Source organism: Schistocerca piceifrons, chromosome 6 (assembly GCF_021461385.2).
Source record: "Schistocerca piceifrons isolate TAMUIC-IGC-003096 chromosome 6, iqSchPice1.1, whole genome shotgun sequence".
NCBI lineage: Eukaryota > Metazoa > Arthropoda > Insecta > Orthoptera > Acrididae > Schistocerca > Schistocerca piceifrons.
Genome location: NC_060143.1, coordinates 29414102 through 29436145, shown reverse-complemented (window position 1 = coordinate 29436145; position 22044 = coordinate 29414102). Strand labels below are relative to the sequence as shown.

General features: G+C 42.3%; 1 protein-coding gene across 1 annotated transcript in view; it reads right to left on the bottom strand.

The window, feature by feature from the left end:
* LOC124802831 (dynein axonemal heavy chain 2) overlaps nucleotides 1-22044 on the bottom strand; it is a 1031222-nt gene that overhangs the window by 946583 nt on the left and 62595 nt on the right. Inside the window, 1 exon segment of the mRNA XM_047263843.1 lies at nucleotides 21412-21556. Within this exon segment, the coding sequence (XP_047119799.1) occupies nucleotides 21412-21556 (145 nt within the window).

Genomic DNA, 22044 nt, shown 5'->3' with positions numbered 1-22044 from the left:
GTTTGAGACATGTACACTACTTTCACTATATTCTTATTAATGTTACTCTGTGACCCAATAAATTTTATCTCTTTTATGGCCATGTGTTTCCTTGTGTTCCTAGTTAGAACACAAGTGACGATGTTGAGGACAGAATTTTCATGTATTTCTGTTCTATGGTTTCTCTGTCATGACATTGAGGACAGAATTTTCATGTGTTTCCGTTCTGTGGTTTCGCTGCCATTTAGCTCTTATAGGAATGCTTTACTCCAATCAATTCTGCAACTACCGCAGGTCCATATGGTCATGTTGGAATGGTTTTCAGCTATGCTGACCCATTCTCAGGCACCAGTTGTTCACCTGCTGCTGTTCCCTCCCTATGATGAATCCAAAGAAGACTGGGATGCTTACAAGAAGCAGCTTCACCAACACTTTGTGGCGTTCCAGGTGGTCAACATGGAGTTCTCTAGGGCTCTTTTCTTATTGTGGATATCCTCTCACTGACTGTGACAGTTGGCTCCTCTGTTCAGATCAGCAGCACTTTCTTTTGTTGATATGTGCAGTTTGCTGTCCTCCTATCGCTGCAAGCATACACACGTGGTTGCTGCATGAGTTGAATTCAACCAATGTCATAAACAGTCGCAGCAATCATATCGAGCATAAGCAGCCGTGCTCAACAGTTTCAGTCATAAGTGTCGATTAGTCACAGCTAAGGCTCAGGAGTCTTATGCAGACACCATGGTCAGGGATGAAATCTTTCATTCAGCCCCAGATAAGGAGGTGCATTAATGTACCCTTCAGTCTACGGAACCTATGTTAGAAGAGGTTTTACATACTGCAGAGTCACTCGAGGTATCCTGTGTTGCAGGCGACCAATGAGAGACTTCGAGTGATGTTGCCACTGTTGACATGCACAGCCCCTATGCACAGAGACTAGCATGCTGGGGGAAGAGCAGGTAGCCACAGTACAAGTAAGCCAACCAGGTCGACACAGACAAAAACATTGTCGGCAGTAGGAACAGCAAATACTATTTCCTTCTTGCCCCTCGTTTTGTACAGCAAGAGCGGGCTGCCTGACCCAAGCGATGGGTCTCTTGCTATAAATGTAAAAAACAGTCACACAGCAGTATGTTGATCTCTATACCCTCCCCCTTACCCCCACCCCCACCTGCAGAAACACTGATTTTCACAATATTTTCTCACTGTGTCTGCTGTTTTCTGCAGGCCACAACAAATTTTCTGCAGGCCAGAACAAACATTTCATTGAAGCTCAGGTGATGGATAAACCATTAATTCTACAAATTGACAGATGGGCTGCCATGTTCCTAATCAACTCACAGACATAGGCCACACTAAGGTCCCCAATACTGGCAATTGCTGAGTACCATTTTGTAAGGTACAACAAACAGCAGATTTCTATCCTAAGCCAATTCACAGCTGACACATTTAATTACAAGTCAGTTGTCCATTCCATTGTGTACTTGCTGATTAATAATGTGAGTACTGGAAATTTTTTTGGGCTAGGTACCTTTGCTACTTTTGGTTTTTCTATTGTGGATGCAGTGCATTTACAGTCAGAACAAGTGCTTTCTTATGAACTGGATTCATTGTGATCTGTTTGCCCAGAGGTTTCGTTCTGTAAACAATTTCACAGCACAGATCACTCTCAAACCTTCCACCTGCCTTCGCTTCTTTCAGTCATGGCCAGTGCCATTAGCTATACAAGACCAAGTCAAAACTGAATTGAATCATTTAACATCACCGAGACTGATTAGACCTGTTTTCTCAGGCGCATGGACTATGTCCTTAGTGATCCACTCATGGCATTACAATGGAACCAGTTGCATCCCAGGATGGGCGCAAGGCCCCCACATCAGGCCATGGTCCTGCTGTCTAGTCCTTCATCAGCCCTGGTCGCTTTGAGGGTCAAACGAGCCTGCTCGTGCCTGCCTACCCCAGCAGCTGGTTTTCATTAGCAATGGCAGTGGGTTTGTTTCCTGCGACTGTTTCTGGCACCTCCCACTGCCTTGAGCAGATGCCACCATTAGCATCAATGGAATCTGGATTTCTGTAATCAGAGCCTCTCCTCTCCAGTTCCACTGTCATCTGGAAGTGCCGGCACCCATCGTTGTAGGCTCTAACATTCAGATGGGTGCCACCCCCATCAGTGGTCCCGTCCATCGGTTGTTCCAGGGTAAACGGACGGCAGGGATGCTCTTGCCCCCCTTTCTTTGCTCCACATGTGCCAGTCTGTGTGGATCACGAACCTCTTGCGCCTCTGGCTGCTGCCCCTGTCATCACAACATATGTCTCTTCGGTCACACCACTGTGGATAGTGATGCCTGGTCTCCACCCCCTCCCCCCCTACTGCAGGGAAGGAGTGTAGTAGTAACCAGGCAGGTACTACACCTACCACCCACAGTGGACGTAAGTCAGACCTCTGTAGCATGCATAGTGTGCCCCAACATTCAAATGGCATACCTGCAATTACACAATATGGCCACCAAGGGCAGCCCAGTCACTGACTACCATCACCAGGTGCACAGCACTACACCAGCAACACCTGGACATGCATGGGCCTCCAGGCCTTCAGTTGTTAACTGTATTCAAGACATGTAAACCACTTTCATTGTATTCTTGTTAATGTCAGTTTGTGGCCCAATAAATTTTATCTTTTTTAAAGATCTGCATTTCCTTGTGTTCCTAGTTAGATTAGACTTATTTAAGACCTCTCCTTCTCCTGTCCCTGACAGTGGAAACACTTTTTTGCCAGTAGCTCTACCTATCAGGCTCAATCCAAAACCAATATTGAACCCTGACTGACGCAATTTACTCCTCCATCTAACTAGCGAAATACCAAGCTCCCACTGCACTGAGCAGTTCATTATGGAACACAGGGATCACCTGATGGAGGGATTCCACCAGCTGTCAGACTTGTCCACCTACAAGCCATACCACAGAGACCCATTCCAGAAATCCAATAGGATCTCCAGTCCCTCCACAAATCCTTAGGTTCATCCCAGAACCTTTTCCCTGAGCCTACCTCTCTCCTCACGCCCTCCCCTACTATTACCTTCCATGTGCTTCCTAAAATACATAAACGCAACCACCTAGGATGCCCAATTGTTGCTGGTTACTGTGTCCCCATAGAAAGAATGTCTGCCCTTTCAGACCAACATCTTCAATCTATTACCCATAACCTACCATCCTATATAAAAAAGACACCAATCATTTCCTCTGCCAACTCCCCACAGTTCCCGCTCCTGCACCACCATCCTCAATCCTCAAGACTATCGATGACACCTACCTCTACACGAACATTCCCAATGCCCATGCCTTGCTGCTACTGAACACTACCTTTACCAACACCCAACTGACTCCAGCCCTACAACATCTTTCCTGGTCACCATGACCAAATATATCCTCCCCCATGGTTCAGGTTCACTGGTGACATCTTTGTAATCTGGACCAAGGATGAGGACACCCTATCCACATTCCTCCAGAAAAACACCTTTTCCCCCATTTACTTCATCTTCCGACTCAGCAAGCCACCTCCCACTATGTTGACCTCCACCTCAAGGATGGCTGCATCAGTACCTCTGTCCATATCAAACCTACCACTCACCAATATTACCTCCACTTCGACAGCTGCTTCCCATTCGACACCAGGAAGTCCCTTACATGCAACCTAGCCACCCATGGTCATTGCATTTGCAGTGAAAAGAAGACCCTCCCTAAACAGACCAAGCCTCTCACTGAGGCTTCCACAGACATAAATTACCTGAAAGTGCAAAATTCATTGGCAAAAAAAAATGGAAATGAGTGTATGGCATTGTTGGCCGGGAGGCCCCTATTTGGGGAAGTTCAGCTGCCAAGTGCAAGTCTTATTTCATTCGACGCCATACTAGGTGACTTGCACTCCGGTGATGAGGATGAAATGATAATGAGGACAACAAAACAAACAGTCCCTGAGTGGAGAAAATCTCCAACACAGCCGGGGATCGAAGCCAGGGCCACTTGCATGGGAGGTGAGCACATTACCATCCAGCTAAGCAGGGGGATAATTCGTTGGCAATTTATGTGAGATATGTATGTCAATCATCAGTAAGGCTCAGTCAGGTGCAATCCAAAAGGATCTGCATTGTACTGCATGAGTTACTGAGGCACATTCCTTTAATCTTCTACAAAATAATGGATAATAATGAATGACACAGAGTTCTGTTTTGGGATGTTCTGTCGCTCCACTCTAAAAGGTAAAGTTTGTGCTATTTGTTGTAGGAATATAAAATTTGTGTGCTACGAATGGAACGAGAAGTTCCATACGTCAGGATATAATATGGTACTTAAAGACAAAGAAGACAGACTGGGGGGAGCTGTCATACTAATCAAAAATGGTGTGGACTTTAATCGACTAACTACAGACGTTATAAATGACCCCTTCGTGGTACGTTCTATTTTGACACAAATAAACAACATTGAAACATCCCTTGGAGTAGTATACTGAGCCAGACAAACTGGTGGCAGCAGACATGGCCTACATAATTTGATGACTAAGATCACCTACCCAGCAATTATCAGGGGAGATTTCAATGGCCATAGTACAACATGGGGAAATGTTAGAACAGACACAGGAGGGGGGGGGGGGGGGGGGGAGGCACATTTGCACTTGAGGTAGTACTTGCCTATAACCTGGTAATCATGAATGATAGTTCTCCCACGAAAAACCATGCAAAGCACATCGGCAGTAGATGTGATCTTAGCGTCCCCTAAGCTGACACCGCCTGACACATGGGAGGTTTTGCAAGACACTGAGGGTTCAGACCACTTTCCGATATATAAACAGTGTAGGAATGCTAACAATTACCATCGATGTCATAGTATACGTGTCTGGAATATGAAAAGACACAACTGGGGAAAATACTGTGAGGCAGCAGAGGAAGAGCTCTCATCTTACATTGAATCAGAAGATGCAGAGGAACACTACAAATGGTTGATATGGGTTACTGAAATGGCAGTGGCAACATTGATACCACACATCACACATGCCAGTGCAGGATGGGGAAGTTAGTCTCACAGTGGGATGAGGAATGATAACCTGCAGTTTTAGAAAGAAAAGAAGCACCACAAGCATACAAAAAAGTTAGCATTGAGAAAAATTTGATTCAGCTTAAAGCATGTCATGCTCAGGTGAAAAGAAAACGTGAAGAAAAGAAAAGACCCAATTGGGCAGAAGACTGTAATAAGTTAAATCATAAAATCACAATAACAGCAATGATCTAGAAACAAATTCGATGGTTCTGCAATACCAATAATGTGCTCTCTCCCACCCCCTCCCCACTGACAAAACCACCTAATGATGGAGTAAATGTTGCCCAGAATAACCTCGCCAATGCTTGAGAACATAACTGAAACTGACCAAGTCAAAAACGATGACCATCAATTTATGCACCTTTCACACTAAATAAGCTAGAAATAGCCATCAAATCATCAAAAAATACAGCACCTGGGGCAAATAACGCACAATGCAAACCTGTTATTAACCTCTCAATCACTCTGTGGAAGAATCGCATTAAGATTGCAGATATGATGACGATACGTATCATGCCAAAAAAAGAAAGGGATGACACATTCTATTCATACAGACCGATATCACTGTTATCCTATGTACATAAAATTTTGTAACATTTGGTTAAAAGGCATTTAGAATGGTATGTAGAGTTTTATGAACTAGTACTCAATTTTCAACTAGCTTTATGTTGTGAACAAGACACAACAGTACTACACCTACATTTATTCTCTACAAGCCACTGTGAAAGGCATGGCATAGGGTACATCCCATTGTACCAGTTATTAGAGGTTTTTCTATTCATGTATGGAGCATGGGAAGAATGATTGTTTAAACACCTTCATGCATGCTGCAGTTGATCTAAACTTGTCCTCACAATCCCTACAGGAGCGGCACTTGGGGATTGTAATGTATTCCTAGAGTCATCACTTATTAAAGTCAGTTCTTGAAACTTTGTAAGTAGGCTTTCTTGGGACTATTTACATCATCTTCAAGAGTCTGCCAGTTCAGTTTCTTCAGCATCTCTGTGATGTTCTCCCATGAATCAGACAAAATTGTGACTATTCATGCTGCACTTCTCTGTACACATTCAGTATCCCCTTACTCCATTTCGTACAGATCCCACACACTTGAACAATATTCTAGGATGGGTCGCACATGTGATTTGCAAGCAATCTTTTGTAGACTGATTGCATTTCCCCAACATTCTAGCAATAAACCAAAGTCCACAAATGGGATTATGTGATCATTCCATTTCATATTCCAACAAAGTGTTACACCCACCTATTCGTATGAGTTGACCAGTTCCAACTGCGACTCACTGATACTACAGCCATAGGATATTATTTTTTTTCATTTTTTTCACTTTTTCAGGTGCTTTAAAGGAAGTTGCCAATTGTTTCATCACTTTGAAATCTTATCAAGATCTGACTGAGTATTTATGCAGCTTCTTTCAGACAGTATTTCATTGTGGGTAGCTGCATCATCTGCAAAAAGTCTGAGGTTATTGTTAATATTGTCTGCAAGGTCATTAATATACAACATAAACCACAAGGGTCCAAAACACTTCCCTGTTGCACACAGGTTACTTCTACATCTGTCAATGACTCTTCATCAAAGACAGCTTGCTGCATCCCCTTAAAAAAAAACCTCAATCCAGTCACAAACTTCACTTGGTACCCCACACAATCATACTTTTGATGATAGGGTGTAGACATGGTGCTGAGTCAAATGTTTTTTTGGAAATTACGCATTCCTTTGAATATTGGATGAATACTTGCTTTTCTCCTTGAGTTGTCCTTGTCTGGTCTGGATAGTGAGTCACCTAATCCAAAAAAAACTCATGTGTGCACACCACACACAGTCAGCTACCTGAGTAGAAGCTTCTGATGTGTAGTGGGCACCTGACCCATTTAGAGGACCCTACAGTTCTCAGCCCTATAGTGCAAGTCCAAGAAGTCCCAGCCTAACTTGTCACAGAAGCTTCTAAGTCTCTGGTTCAGTCGTTCCCCTCAACTCAGAACTAGGGTGCCATGATAAGTTCTGGGTACAATGTTGTAAATTGTGAGCCTCATTGACACCATTTGCATAAGGTTGGTCTTCTCAACCTTCTCTGCCAGTGGTTGGAATGATCCAAGTATGACCTCAGGACCCAGACAACAGGCATTGTTTGTTCCAACGTCCCCCACAATCTGCAGTTTGTGCACCCCATTCCCTAAACCGCTGGCAGAATAGCATCTTCAACATGCTGAATGAGGCCCCCACGCATAAAGCTGAGTGCACCTGGTGTTACTTCCTGTGCCTTGCTGTCGTTTCCTTAAGAGGTAGCATTATTCCCCATACATTTCAACTGATGATGATTAATAGACTCCTGACCTTTTGCCTTCTCTTGATACAGCGCAAAGCAGGTTTCCCAATAGGTGAAGTAAGTCCCACTTGCTCAGTTCCAATTTCTGTGAAAGACAGCTCCTCAAACTGGTTGGTCAGAGGGATCAGTATATCACCCTGAGTCCTCTCTGGTCCCTATCAACACTGTACAGAATGCCCACACATACAACTGACATGCCACTCATAGTCAGATACGTTATTGCATCTGACAGTGGACATCCAGTTGTGTTAGTCCATGAATAAATATTTAATGGAATTTTTTACAGACCTAAGTCAAGTATACAACAAAGACTTCTACCTATTCTTGCTCAGAAACTTACAGATATTTCAAAGCTTTGTCAGCAGCCCTTCTGGCCCTGTTTCAGGAAAGGAGGGTAATAAAATGTTCTTGGATCAGACCACTATCGGACTAAGGGCGACCAGCACATGGTTGGCACAAGGATCAGATCTCTCCCACTTGCTGTTTAATGTTTATACCAGTAACCTCCAATGTACCTTGTCACACAGAAATTGCATACTCAAATATGACAATGATCTGTGTGTTTATGCTACTGATTCTTCCTTGGAGGCCATTAATAGTAATTCAAGCAAAATAGTACATCACTCCTGACACAGGCTACAGACGAACAGATTAACCATTTCACCTAGTACGTTGACAGTCGGTATATCCTCACAACATAGATTCAAAATGATTGAAGCCATATGACTGGGTGAGTTCCAAACTCTCTTTAAAAGATGTGTTAAATATCTAAACTTCAATAGTCCCACCAATAGCTATTTATAAAGCCTGCTTGAAAAATGACCAGGTGCTGCATTTGTGTAGATATTAAAAATAAAAAAGGGAGCTATTTCATCTTCTGAAAGAGGTATCAATTTACACAGCCAAACTCCTAGCCGCTGAATGGGCACTAAGATATGGTGTGGTCACAGCAACTACATATATTATGATACTTATGACCTCGCTGCATGGTGCAAACACTAATATCAATTGGAAAGGACAGAGAGAGTTGTTATTTACCATACCAAAAAGCTGCTGATGTATCAGAGATGCACAGCACCGGTACGGAGGTATCATTTGTATAGATCAAGAGCCATGTTGAGACTGTGGGGAGTAAGAAGGCTGACCATTGGTTAAGGATGCAATGACAAATAGCAAATAAGAGAGATGCATCCCAATGGATGTCATTGCCGTAGTTAGACACATGGCCAAAAACAAATGAAAAAAGATGTGGGAGACCAAAGATCTGCACCTGATAGAGGTAATAGGAGAAAGTTTGTGAGGATCATTGCTAGGTCGAAATTCAACCAAGTCTGTTACCAACAACCACCTTGTATAATTATCATACTGCAAATGTGGGGATCTCCAGGATATATTTCCTTCTCATTTGTTAATCCTCTTGTTTACAAAGAATTTAGACATTTGCTAGTTGAATTGGTTTTAAAAGTTTGAATTAAATTTTAACCAATACGTTTGTGTATGCACCATGTGTATGTCCTTGTGTATATGATGGGGAGGTGGGGGGGGGGGGGGGGGGTGTTGAGGGGAGGGTGATTTGAGTGTGGCTGTTTGAAATTTGATTGTTACCTTAAGATCCCAAAGCATTTCTGTCTGCTTTATTTTATATGTTTGGTTTCCTGCATTATTTACCAAGGAATTGCAATTTGTTTTAACTTTTTAAGACACTGTAGGTTCAGAGTGGCTTATGGATGCAACTGAAGGAAGAAGAAAAAACATATAAATTGCCAATAAAGCCTTCATTCAGATTCTGAATAAACACATTGCCTTCCTGGTGGATGGTACTTTTATGATTTTAAACATGTGTTGCTCTGGGATACATCAATTATTTTTAGTAGACGGCCAGTTAAAGGAACAGGCACGACCATGGCACATAGGTATGCATGAAGCTGGCCAGGAATCTTATTGTTCTAATGAAATTTCACATATATTTCCCACCCAACAAGCACTGTCATAAATACAAGCAACATACTGTCCGAGTTGTAACATAATTGAAACAACGAGAATTTCTTCACTTGCTTCAAATGCATGAATTGTGAATGCTGCAGCATCATTGGAAACTCTGCTTACTCCAATTCTGTTTAAACAAATGGACTTGAACTAGCGATTTTCTCTTGTCCCAGCAATTGTATGGCATTCCTGATCAAACTAATGCCGTTAAACTTCTTTTTGTGTAACATAAAAGAAGATAATGTTGAAATGTTGTCATTTTAGAACTGAAACAGTCAACAGGCATCCATATTTGGTTATCTGAGACCTCTGCAAAATAGCATGAGCTGTCTTTTAGTTGTTCCTCCACTACCTTCATAAGGAGATTTTCAATGGTTGTGTTCCAAATAAATTCCACTCAGCAGAGATGCCAAAGTCCTTCTCATGCAGACATAAATTGATAAAATTCTTGTACCAGGCAGCAGAACTGTCACTAAAGCAGAGAACCTGCTTGATTCCTCCAGCCCTTGGTCTCAATTATTTAACCTGACTCATTTATGAGCACATGAATGCAATGGTATCATGATGAAGACAGTCACTAATAATACAGATGCATATATTCTGTAGTTCTTTACCACCAACGTAAACCACAATAGGATGTAATGTGGCTTGGCTGTTCTACCAATGAAACCTTGAACAGCACCTTGAACAACAATTAATAGTTCAGTGTAAAATCCATTAAAATAATCACTTCACTACCTTCAAAATGTTTTATCAGGTACCTCAGATATGAACCCGTTTTGAAATGAAACAGTGGCTTAGGAGACCAATGATTTTTAGATTCAGTTCCTCCACAAAGTCTTCTACAATTGTGTGACATTCTTGTGTACAATAGTCCCCCATTTGGATCTCTGGGCAGGGACTACTCGAGAGTACGTCATTATCAGGAGAAAGAAAACTGGCATTCTACAAATCGGAGCGTGGAATGTCAGATCACTTAATCGGGTAGGAAGGTTTGAAAATTTAAAAAGGGGAATGAATAGGTTAAAGTTAGATATAGTGGGAATTAGTGAACTTCGGTGGCAGGAGGAACAAGACTTTTCGTCAGGTGAATACAGGGTTATAAATACAAAATCAAATAGGGGTAATGCAGGAGTAGGTTTAATAATGAATAAAAAAATAGGAGTGCAGGTAAGCTACTACAAACAGCATAGTGAACGTATTATAGTGGTCAAGATAGACACGAGGCCCATGCCTACTACAGTAGTACAAGTTTATATGCCAACTAGCTCTGCAGATGATGAAGAAATTGATGAAATGTATGATGATAAAAGAAATTATTCGGGTAGCGAAGGGAGACGAAAATTTAATAGTCATGGGTGACTGGAATTCGAGAGCAGGAAAAGGGAGAGAAGGAAACATAGTAGGTGAATATGGATTGGGAGTACAAAATGAAAGAGGAAGCCATCTGGTAGAATTTTGCACAGAGCATAACTTAATCATAGCTAACACTTGGTTCAAGAATCATAAAAGAAGGTTGTATACATGGAAGAATCCTGGAGATACTAGAGGTATCAGATAGATTATATAATGGTAAGACAGAGATTTACGAACCAGGTTTTAAATTGTAAGACATTTCCAGGGGCAGATGTGGACTCTGACCACAATCGGTTGGTTATGAACTGTAGATTAAAACTGAAGAAACTGCAAAAAGGTGGGAATTTAAGGAGATGGAACCTGGATAAACTGACTAAACCAGAGGTTGTACAGAGTTTCAGGGAGAGCATAAGGGAACAATTGACAGGAATGTGGGAGAGAAACACAGTAGAAGAAGAATGGGTAGCTCTGAGAGATGAAATAGTGAAGGCAGCAGAGGATCAAGTAGGTAAAAAGACGAGGGCTAGTAGAAATCCTTGGGTAACAAGAAATATTGAATTTAATTGATGAAAGGAGAAAATATAAAAATGCAGTAAATGAAGCAGGCAAAAATAAATACAAACGTCTCAAAAATAAGATCGACAGGAAGTGCAAAATGGCTAAGCAGGGATGGCTAGAGGACAAATGTAAGGATGTAGAGGCTTATCTCACTAGGGGTAAGATAGATACTGCCTACAGGAAAATTAAAGAGACCTTTGGAGAAAAGAGAGCCACTTGTATGAATATCAAGAGCTCGGATGGAAACCTAGTTCTAAGCAAAGAAGGGAAAGCAGAAAAGTGGAAGGAGTGTATAGAGGGTCTATATAAGGGCGATGTACTTGAGGACAATATTATGGAAATGGAAGAGGATGTAGATGAAGATGAAATGGGAGATACGACACTGCGTGAAGAGTTTGACAAAGCACTGAATGACCTGACTCGAAACAAGGCCCCGGGAGTAGACAACATTCCATTAGAACTACTGACAGCCTTGGGAGAGCTAGTCCTGACAAAACTCTACCATCTGGTGAGCAAGAAGTATGAGACAGGCGAAATACCCTCAGACTTCAAGAAGAATAAAATAATTCCAATCCCAAAGAAAGCAGGTGTTGACAGATGTGAAAATTACCGAACTATCAGTTTAATAAGTCACAGCTGCAAAATACTAATGCGAATTCTTTACAGACGAATGGAAAAACTGGTAGAAGCTGACCTCGGGGAAGATCAGTTTGGATACCGCAGAAATATTGGAACACGTGAGGCAATACTGACCCTACGACTTATCTTAGAAACTAGATTAAGGAAAGGCAAACCTACGTTTCTAGCATTTGTAGACTTAGAGAAAGCTTTTGACAATGTTGACTAGAATACTCTCTTTCAAATTCTAAAGGTGGCAGGGGTAAAATACAGGGAGCAAAAGGCTATTTACAATTTGTATAGAAACCAGATGGCAGTTTTAAGAGTCAAGGGGCATGAAAGGTAAGCAGCGGTTGGGAAGGGAGTGAGACAGGGTTGTAGCCTCTCCCCAATGTTATTCATTCTGTATATTGAGCAAGCAGTAAAGGAAACAAAAGAAAAATTTGGAGTAGGTATTAAATCCATAGGGAAGAAATAAAAACTTTGGGGTTCGCCAATGACATTGTAGTTCTGTCAGAGATAGCAAAGGAGTTGGAAGAGCAGTTGAACAGAATGGACAGTGTCATGAAAGGAAGATATAAGATTAACATCAACAAAAGCAAAATGAGGATAATGGAATGTAGTTAAATTAAGTCGGGTGATGCTGAGGGAATTAGATTAGGAAATGAGACACTTAAAGTAGTAAAGGAGTTTTGCTATTTGGGGAGCAAACTAACTGATGATGGTCGATGTAGAGAGGATATAAAATGTAGACTGTCAATGGCAAGGAAAGCATTTCTGAAGAAGAGAAATTTGTTAACATCGAGTATACCTTTAAGTGTCAGGAAGTCGTTTCTGAAAGTATTTGTATGGAGTGTAGCCATGTATGGAAGTGAAACATGGACGATAAATAGTTTGTACAGGAAGAGAATAGAAGCTTTCAAAATGTTGTGCTACAGAAGAATGCTAAAGATTAGATGGATAGATCACATAACTAATGAGGAGGTATTGAATAAAATTGGGGAGAAGAGGAGTTTGTGGCACAACTTGACAAGAAGAAGGGACTGGTTGGTAGGACATGTTCTGAGGCATCAAGGGATCACAAATTTAGCATTGGAGTGCAGCGTGGAGGGTAAAAATCGTAGAGGGAGACCAAGAGATGAATACACTAAGCAGATTCAGAAGGATGTAGGTTGCAGTAAGTACTGGGAGATGAAGAAGCTTGCACAGGATAGAGTAGCACGGAGAGCTGCATCAAACCAGTCTCAGGACTGAAGACCACAACAACAACAACAAATATGAGATACGTCAACTGGCTGTAAACCCTTCTTAACTTTATGTTTTTCCCACATGAATTACAGCAGGTAATTTGAGTAATCGAAATTTAGTTGTCAGCAGAGTCTTATGATATGAACACATTTGGACATCTGTCCAATGACAACTAGCTTAAGTTGACTTTTTTCGATAATAAAATGACGATGGCTTATGACTATCAATGCCAATGTGATGAAAAAAGGGCACTTCTTGCTTCATTTCGCAAAACACATAAAACACAAATTAGTCAATCCCAAAACTTTCTAACAGGAAGCTAATCACAAGATCAATACCAGAGAGTGAATTCACTTCAAAGAGAATGTGTATTCCTTCAGCAATTATGTAAAAATGTTTTGGCAATGTTTCAACAATGTTTTCAATAATGTCTTAACCCTGAAATGGATACAGGCGTAGCCTGTTACCCCAGAAAATCAGAAAATATTACTTCCACGGAGAAGTGTTATTGTTAGGCTGGTAGTGCACTTCGTGGGCTGGCTATTCTCCCCATGGGGTTATAAGCTTACAGGTACAGTCTCATTGTTCCAGTCTGGAAGTGTGAAGGGGTAACCAAATAGCTGTGTATACATGTATGATCGGAAAAAAATTATTGTGCAGGCTTTTTCTTGCAGTTACAGCGAGCACAAGAACAGTAAATCCAGTAGATACTGACTTTGAAAATACTATTCAACAATAGTTAGCCGAATCTGAATCAAGAGGACAAAACTGCGAGCAAAGTTGAGGATAATATTGAAATTTTATCAGAACACAATGATAAATTATCTGATGAAGAAGTAAGCCAGGTACAGAGAAACATTATAATTGTTCACAATGGTCGTAATGGAGTACATTAAAATCTCCTTCAAGCAAAATTAAGTGCCATAATACAGTTTTGAGAATATCTGGAGCTCATGTGCAAGCAAGAAATGTACATCAGGAGACAGAACATGGAAAATCTTCTGCACTGAAGAAATACTAGGAAAAACAGTGTTTTATAGAAACCAGGAAATTGGAAGACAAAAACTGAGTTACGTACAACAAACGAGATGTGTAGATGACACTGATCTCAAGGAGGTACTTACACTAATTGACATCCTGTATATCTCTGGGTTTAGAAAAATGTCTCAGTTTTCTATGAGTGACATGTTTTTCTACAGAAGAGTCAAGAATATACAGAGCTATTATGGGCAGATGACAGCTTATATTTTTACTTCCATGTCTTTATTTTGATGCTAAAATTTTAAGAAATAAAGAAGATAAGTATTCTCAATTCACTAAGTTTGGGAAGATTTTACACATAATTGTACCTAAATGTCCCTCGTGCCTACTGCATAATTGACGAGTAGCTGTTAGCTTTCTGAGGATACTGCCCATTTAGGGCTTACATAGTGTCCAAGCCCAATAAGTACGGATTAAAATTAATACTACATGTGATGTTAAAACTTCCTATATGATAAGTGCACAACCTTACACTGGTACACAAGATGCTCTGAGCCGTGAACCTATAGCCAGTCAAACCATTAAAAAATTATCTACTTAAATTTCTAGAACAAATAGAAACTTCACAATGGATAAATATTTTACTTCATACCCATTGGTGGATGAAATGCATAAAAAATACAAGGTGTACAACTTTGCTTCCGCCGTTTGTCGATAGGTGACGTCAACGATAAGTAGCGGTCGGAAGAAACAGATCGCAGACGTCAGGCAGTTAGCTTGGACCTCAATCAACATAACCTCATTCAAACATTAGTCGATTTGTGTCTGTGTCATAAAGTTGTTCTTGATTGAAAATGTCAGTTTATGAGCCTTACTCTCGTCATTTGCGGGAGGTGTTTCTGTTTTGTTTCAATATGAAAAAAACAGTGGCTGAGTCTCATTGAATGCTCTCAAGTATGTATGGTAAGGACACTATTAGTGAAAGAACGTGTCGTGAGTGGTATCATTGCTTCAAGAACTGTAATTTTAATCAGAAGTTTCGGTAATTTTAATGTCATAGACCGGCATAGTGGTGGAAGGGAGAATGTTTTCGAAGATGCAGAACTGGAGACATTGCTGAGTGAATACTCACGACAAACTTAAGAAGAATTGGCACGATTAGTGGTAGTGACACAAAAAGTCATTTCAAAACGTCTCAAGGCTATGGGCATGATTCAGAAAGAAGGAACTTGGGTCCCGTGTGAGCTGAAACCAAGAGACATTGAATGATGTTAGTGTGTTAGTGAACTGTTGCTTCAGAGGCAAAAACAGAAGGGATATGCATCGCATTGTGACTGGGGATGAAAAATGTGTTCATTACAATAACCCCAAATACAAAAAATCATGGGGATATCCCGGCCATGCTTCCACATTGACGACCAAACCGAATATTCACAGCTCTGAGATCATGCTCTACATTTGGCAGGACCAGCTCAGCGTTGTGCACTATGAGGTGTTAAAACCAAGTGAAACAATCGCAGGTGCTCATTATCAAACACAATTAATGCATTTGAGCAGAGTATTAAAAGACAAACAGCCGCAATACAGCGAGAGGCACGATAAAGTGACCCCACATTGCAAAAGAGGTCAAAACGTACTTGGAAATGTTAAAATGGGAAGTCCTACCCCACCCGCCGTATTCTCCAGACATTGCTCCCTCTGACTATCACCTGTTTAGATCTCATGGTGCATGGCCTGGCTGACCAACACTTCTGATCTCATGAAGAAGTCACAAATTGGATTGATTCATGGATCACTTCAAACGATGAACATTTTTTTTGACACGGAATTCGTAATTTATTGTTACAATTCCACTACGGATGGGGTCAATTTATTGACCAAGTAGTCCATAATTATTCAGTGGCACATTAGACCAGAATATGGGCATTGAGGTTTTTTTTTTGTATATAATGGCATGCTTGATCCAGCAGGAATTAATTCATGTGTGTTATTTAATACAGCTAAAAACACAAATAAGCCAGCTAGAAAAAAGCTTTTGAAAGAACTTGGTTTACAATTAGCTCACACTCATAAGCTCAATCACTTATTTAAAAACTTGCCTTTGCAACTCCAGAATGACACAGAAAACATCTTGAAATTCAACAATAAAACTGCAGTACATGGACTACCATCAAAACAACCAAAATCTTCAAGATATTTCATGTGTAATGGAAGTAAAAACAAGAAAACAAAAAGTTTCTGTAAAATGTGTAGTATGCCCATCTGCTATGAGCACAGTGGATATTTGTTTAACTTGTAATAAACAGTAGTAATATACATCTAGAAATGCACAATGTGTAAGTAAAGTCATAACAGCAGTCGACTCTGTATGAGTCAACCACAACCTCTGTGAGAACAAACTTCTTTACCTTGTCTTCCTGTGTGTTACTGTCAGTCATGTTTCCTATGTTGTTCTTGTTATTCATCATGAGCTCTTGTAAAGACGTCATTAAAAAGTGTATATAACTCAAAAGTGTACCTCAAGTACTTTCTACTATGGCATAGTATTGGAGAACCCACAACAGTGATACCATTATTGTGCAATTCCACATCATGTTCACTTTCCTCAGTGACTATAGCCGTTTGTTGTGAATAATGTTTCCTAGGACCAGTGCTTCCTCATCAGAAAAGCTCGGACATCCCTATATTTGAACGCAGTACAGTGCGCCACTGCAAGTATGTCAACCCCCCCCCCCCCCCCCTGTCTGTCGATGAAAGCAGTGTTGAACACTTCAGGTTGTGGTGCAATGAAGGCTCATGAAGGCTCAGTTCGAGCAAATGGTACTCCAACAGTATCCCAGTGCCTTATCACCACATCAGACTTTGCAGCACACGAGCATCTACTACTCAAAACAGGTGTCTTTTTTCAGCCTTCATGCAGTGCCACCTCATTCATTCAGTTCAAACATTCCCGATATTTTCATGGTCCCATGGCCAAGGTCATTCCAACTGCACCAGTCGTATCTTCTGAGTCATCGCCAGTCGTGTCTTCCATGTCATTCACCTTTGCACCCATGTCATCTGTGCCTACCACAACTGCCGAGATGTGTGTGTGAGGTGTGATGTCCTGAACTGCTCCACCACTATGACCGAGGCGCCGGGCACCATACTGCTGTCACACGCCACCCTCACTCCACTTAGTACACTGCCCTTGTCTACAACACAGTTTTGTGCTACAATGCTTGCTCAGGCCGCCTCCTTGCTGCTTCCCTGAGCTGCCTCCACTCAACATGAATAGCTCTGTTTTTGTTTGCTCTCATGGACTCTATTCTGGAATTTTTAGCATCACTGGTGATGAAGCACACTTTGTATGCCTCACTGGATATTTACATGCCGACCTGAAACTTATCAGAGATGTCATCCTGACCGCACCTCCTCTGCCCAGGTACCTCAAATACAAGGCAGATCCTCATCGAGCATCTTCCTCGTTTGCCAGAGGAGGCACTTCATCATGTAATTCATGCAGAACAAATTGGCGACAAGATACCCTCACCACCTACATGCCCTTGTTGATCCTAACATACTAACAGACACTGCCTTATGGGTCATTTAGGTTGTCCAGCTTCCATATGACATCTAGCTATAGCTCTATCTTTGTCTACAGAACCACTAACATAGAGTTTGACACAAGGATTGCGTATATCAAGTATTGCGACACCGCCAGCTCATCACTTTTGGAAGACCAGATACTGCTTCCTACGATGCCAGTCCCGCTTCGGATGTGGCTACCCCCTCCCTCCTCCTTGCATACCCAGAGTGGGTCGTGTGAGTTCTCGTGCATCACACTACAGAGCAGTGCAGTCACCTAGCAGCTGACCATCCCCACTACCTGCACTCCCTGTTCCCCACTCCTCACCTTCTACCCTCGACACCTCCCAGCACAGTGCAGTGGCGGACATTGGGACTTCATATCCTGCTCCCCACAATTAAGGGGATACCACTTGTAATTGTCAATGGAATACTTGCCACGTGGGTTGCAATAGGCACTACATCCCGCTTCTTCACCAGGGCAAGGCCTTCAAAATCAATCATCATCCAACAGTCACCTCACATCTGAACACTTCTACGTGCTCAACAGTTCAACCAACATCCACTCTCTGACTGACACCAGCATAGATACAGGCATTATCCCAAAAGATCTCACTCCATCATGCATCCTACCTTCACCTGGTACACTTCGTGTGGCTACTTCTGGCACACACATACCATGTTCCTTCGCTCCGCTGTCTACAGCCCCCATGTCCCACTGTGACATGCTCGCTCATCTACCATCTGAGTGTATACTTCTGATAGCACAACTCGCCAACTCCCTTGTTCAGCTCTTACTCCAATCTTGTGACATCAACGCCCTTTGCACCAGCAACAGCACGCTCCATCTGCTGGTTGCAGATGCTTCCAACAACCTGACACACGCACAGCGCATGGTCAATGCTCTTCCCACTGGAATTCCACCTGCTGCAACTCCAGCCGATGCTGCTGTTCCACAGACTTGACAAATCAATGACGTCACATATGAATGCTGCATGCGATACCTCCTCCCCCTCTTCACACTTCGTGGCTATTTCAAACACTACCTGTCAAGGTTAGTGACCACAGAAGGCCCTCCTGTCCATTACAAGGTGAGGCCCCTGACATCTAACAAACAGCGCCACACTAAGGCCACTGTACAGGAACTGCTAGACGTGTATAGTCTGCCCATCTTCTAGTAACTGTTCTTCAGCTATCCACCTGGTCCCTAAAAAAGACGATACCTATTGACATGAGGACACTACCGATAACTGAATGCATGCACAATAATGGACAATTATCCCATTCCACACATCCAAGACTATGTGCAACAGCTGCATGGCACATGTGTGTTTAGAGACTACCACAAGGCCTACCATCATATCCCTATGCATGCTGATGACATCCCGAAAATTGCCATCAATACACCATTTGGCCTATTCGAATTTTGTTTCATGCCTTAACAATTAAAAAATGCTACCCAAAACTGGAAGCACTTTATTGATTCTCTACTTTTCCCTGTGCCTCTCTGCTATGCATATCTGGATGACATCCTTACCCCTCCCTCTTCCCATGACAGACACGAGAAACACCTATCGCATGTGTTACAAGTCCTCACAAACAATGGTGTTGACATTAATCATGATAAAACACAACTTCACTGCACCTTCCTTGACCATGAAGATACCACCAAGGGCATTCACCCACTTTCGATCATGTCACCTTCATCTCTGACCTACCACTACCTGAAACCTACCATGATCTTTGCAAGTTTCTAGGTATGGTAAACTTTTTCAGGCACCTTGCAACTCATGTCACCTCACTTCAAGCCCCTCTCACAGAGGCTTTAATAGGCAGGAACACTTGTGGATCATGTAGAGTGAACTGGTCTGATGCTATGTTAAAAGCTTTTGAAAATCTCACGATCACATTCTCCAACACTGTTACACTTGCACACCCTGTCACAGATTGTGTGGATCTCTATTACTATGGACGCAAGTGACTCCTCTGCCGGCGCTGTGCTTCAGCAACATACAGGCAACATTTCACAGTCTCTTCTCTTCTTCTCCATGAAACTGTCCTCCTCCTAGTGCAAATGGTCTGCTTTTGAGAGGGAGTTAAAAACCATTTACGATGCAGTGAAATATTTCCAAGAAGACATTGAAAGTCGCGACATTACCATTTTTACAAACCATTACCATCTCATGGACGCATTATGTAACGCTGCTGCCGACCCTCCCCTCATCATTCTCAACATATGGATCTCATTTCTCAGTACACTATGGATGTCTGTTACATCAAAGGATCTGACAATATCGTCACAGACTACATTTCAAGTTTACCTCCATGACTTTGCCCCTTTTTTATTTTTTTCTTATGGGACTTAACATCTGTGGTCATCAGTCCATGGCTTTGCCCCTTGACCTGGACAAATTGGCTCACTTGCAGGAACAAAACCCTGATATACAGAACCTGTTACAAGACTTGTCTAAGTCCCTTACAGTGGAACCCCAAATCCTACCTAGATCAGCAACTCCAGGGTGGTATGACACTACTACTGGCATGCTGTGTCCCACAGTTCCTTCTGCCCTGCAACGCACAGTTTTCAACCCTATTCATGACCTTACCCACCTGGGCATCAAAGTCAACAAGTGCCTGCTTACCAAGTGTTTTCTTTGGCTGAACATCAAAAGTGACTGCTGCATCTAGGCACATGTGCATTCCCTGCTAACATAGCAAGGTCTGTCAACATGCGCTATTTCCTCTCAGACATTTGGACATCCCAAAAGGACGTTTTTGCCACATACATCTTGACCTGACATACATTCCATCGATGACTGATTGGACTAGTAGGTGGATGGAGGCTGTCCCCCTCACCAAAATATCAGCTGACTCAGTAGCCCGTGGTTTCGTTCATACCTGGCTGGTTCACTTCGGTTGCCCTTCAGCTATCACTACAGATCACAGTTGGCATTTTGAAATGTTCCTTTTCACTAAGCTCTGTAATCTATGCGGTGTTGCCAAGTTCCATACCACTGCCTATCATTCCCAAAGTAACAGATTTGTGGAACACTGACATCGCACTATGAAAGTGTCACACCAGTGGCTGGGTGGAAGTGTTGCCGTGGGTTCTCTTGATCATACTGTAGGGATTCAAGAATTTCTGTGTAAATTCTAAACCACTTGGCCTTCTACCGTCTCAACACACGATATTTCAGATATGAGTGCGAGAAATTGGAATCCTACCTATCGTGCGTCACATTTGTGTGTGCAGGTTGGAAATGAGTCGCGAGCAGAATGTAGACACGGAGGTCGAACTGCACCGACAAGTACTTGTCGGTCGATCCATAGAAGTTTAGTGAACGTGAACAGAAGAACCATGGAGTGTTTACGCTACTCTGTTGAAAAAAAAACTCACAAGGTACTATCAGTTTCTAACAACACCTTTGTTTTTCTTCTCAACATTAAGCCACAAACTGTACCCTTGCACAGCTTAAAACCAGCTTGGACAATTGAAGATACCAGATGCATGAGCTACCATCCAATGAAACTATTCCACTTGAGTGTGGTGATTCATCGTTAGATCAATGTGCACCAATACCTACATTCCCTACTAACCACCCTCTGTCCCAGTGCTCCTGTGATTCCCCAGTGTTGTGCTCGGAACATGATTCTCATGTGCTCGTTCCAGTCACTCATCTCTCACCTGCACCACCAACTGCCACTACAACCTTCATCAACATCTCACCTTTCACCCCCGAAGATCCTCTGATCCAGATCTGTGATGACACCCATTCCTTCTCCACAACCCTCCCTGCTCCTTCGACGACCCTAACACTTCCCACATTACCCTTCCAAAATGTTTACTCTTTACATCCTTCCATAGATGAGGCCAACATTACTGCCTCCATTGACACCATCGGGCAGCTTATCATTGCCATCCCTCTTCTCTCCATACCTTCAACCTACTCCACTCCCCCTCTCCTCACATTCCTTTATCCCGTCCACATCATCCCCTCCATCCCCTTTTGGGCACTGAGATTACATTCTTTCCTCACCTCCTTTTCCCTTGCAGAGCAACAGTCCAAAAGGCCTTCCCTCATGGCATCTGTGACACAGCTGGTTACACCGCATCCCATCACATCGGAAGCTCCTCTGTCCTATAACATCCCCCACGCTCCACACTACCAAGGATGGGAGTTGAACACTACCTCTGCGAAAACAAACTTCTTTGACTTTTTTTCCAGTGTGTGTTCTTGTCAGCCACGATTCATACATCATTCTTGTTATTCTTCGCAAGTGTTGAGTAAAGATGCTGCTAATAAAATGTATGTAATTC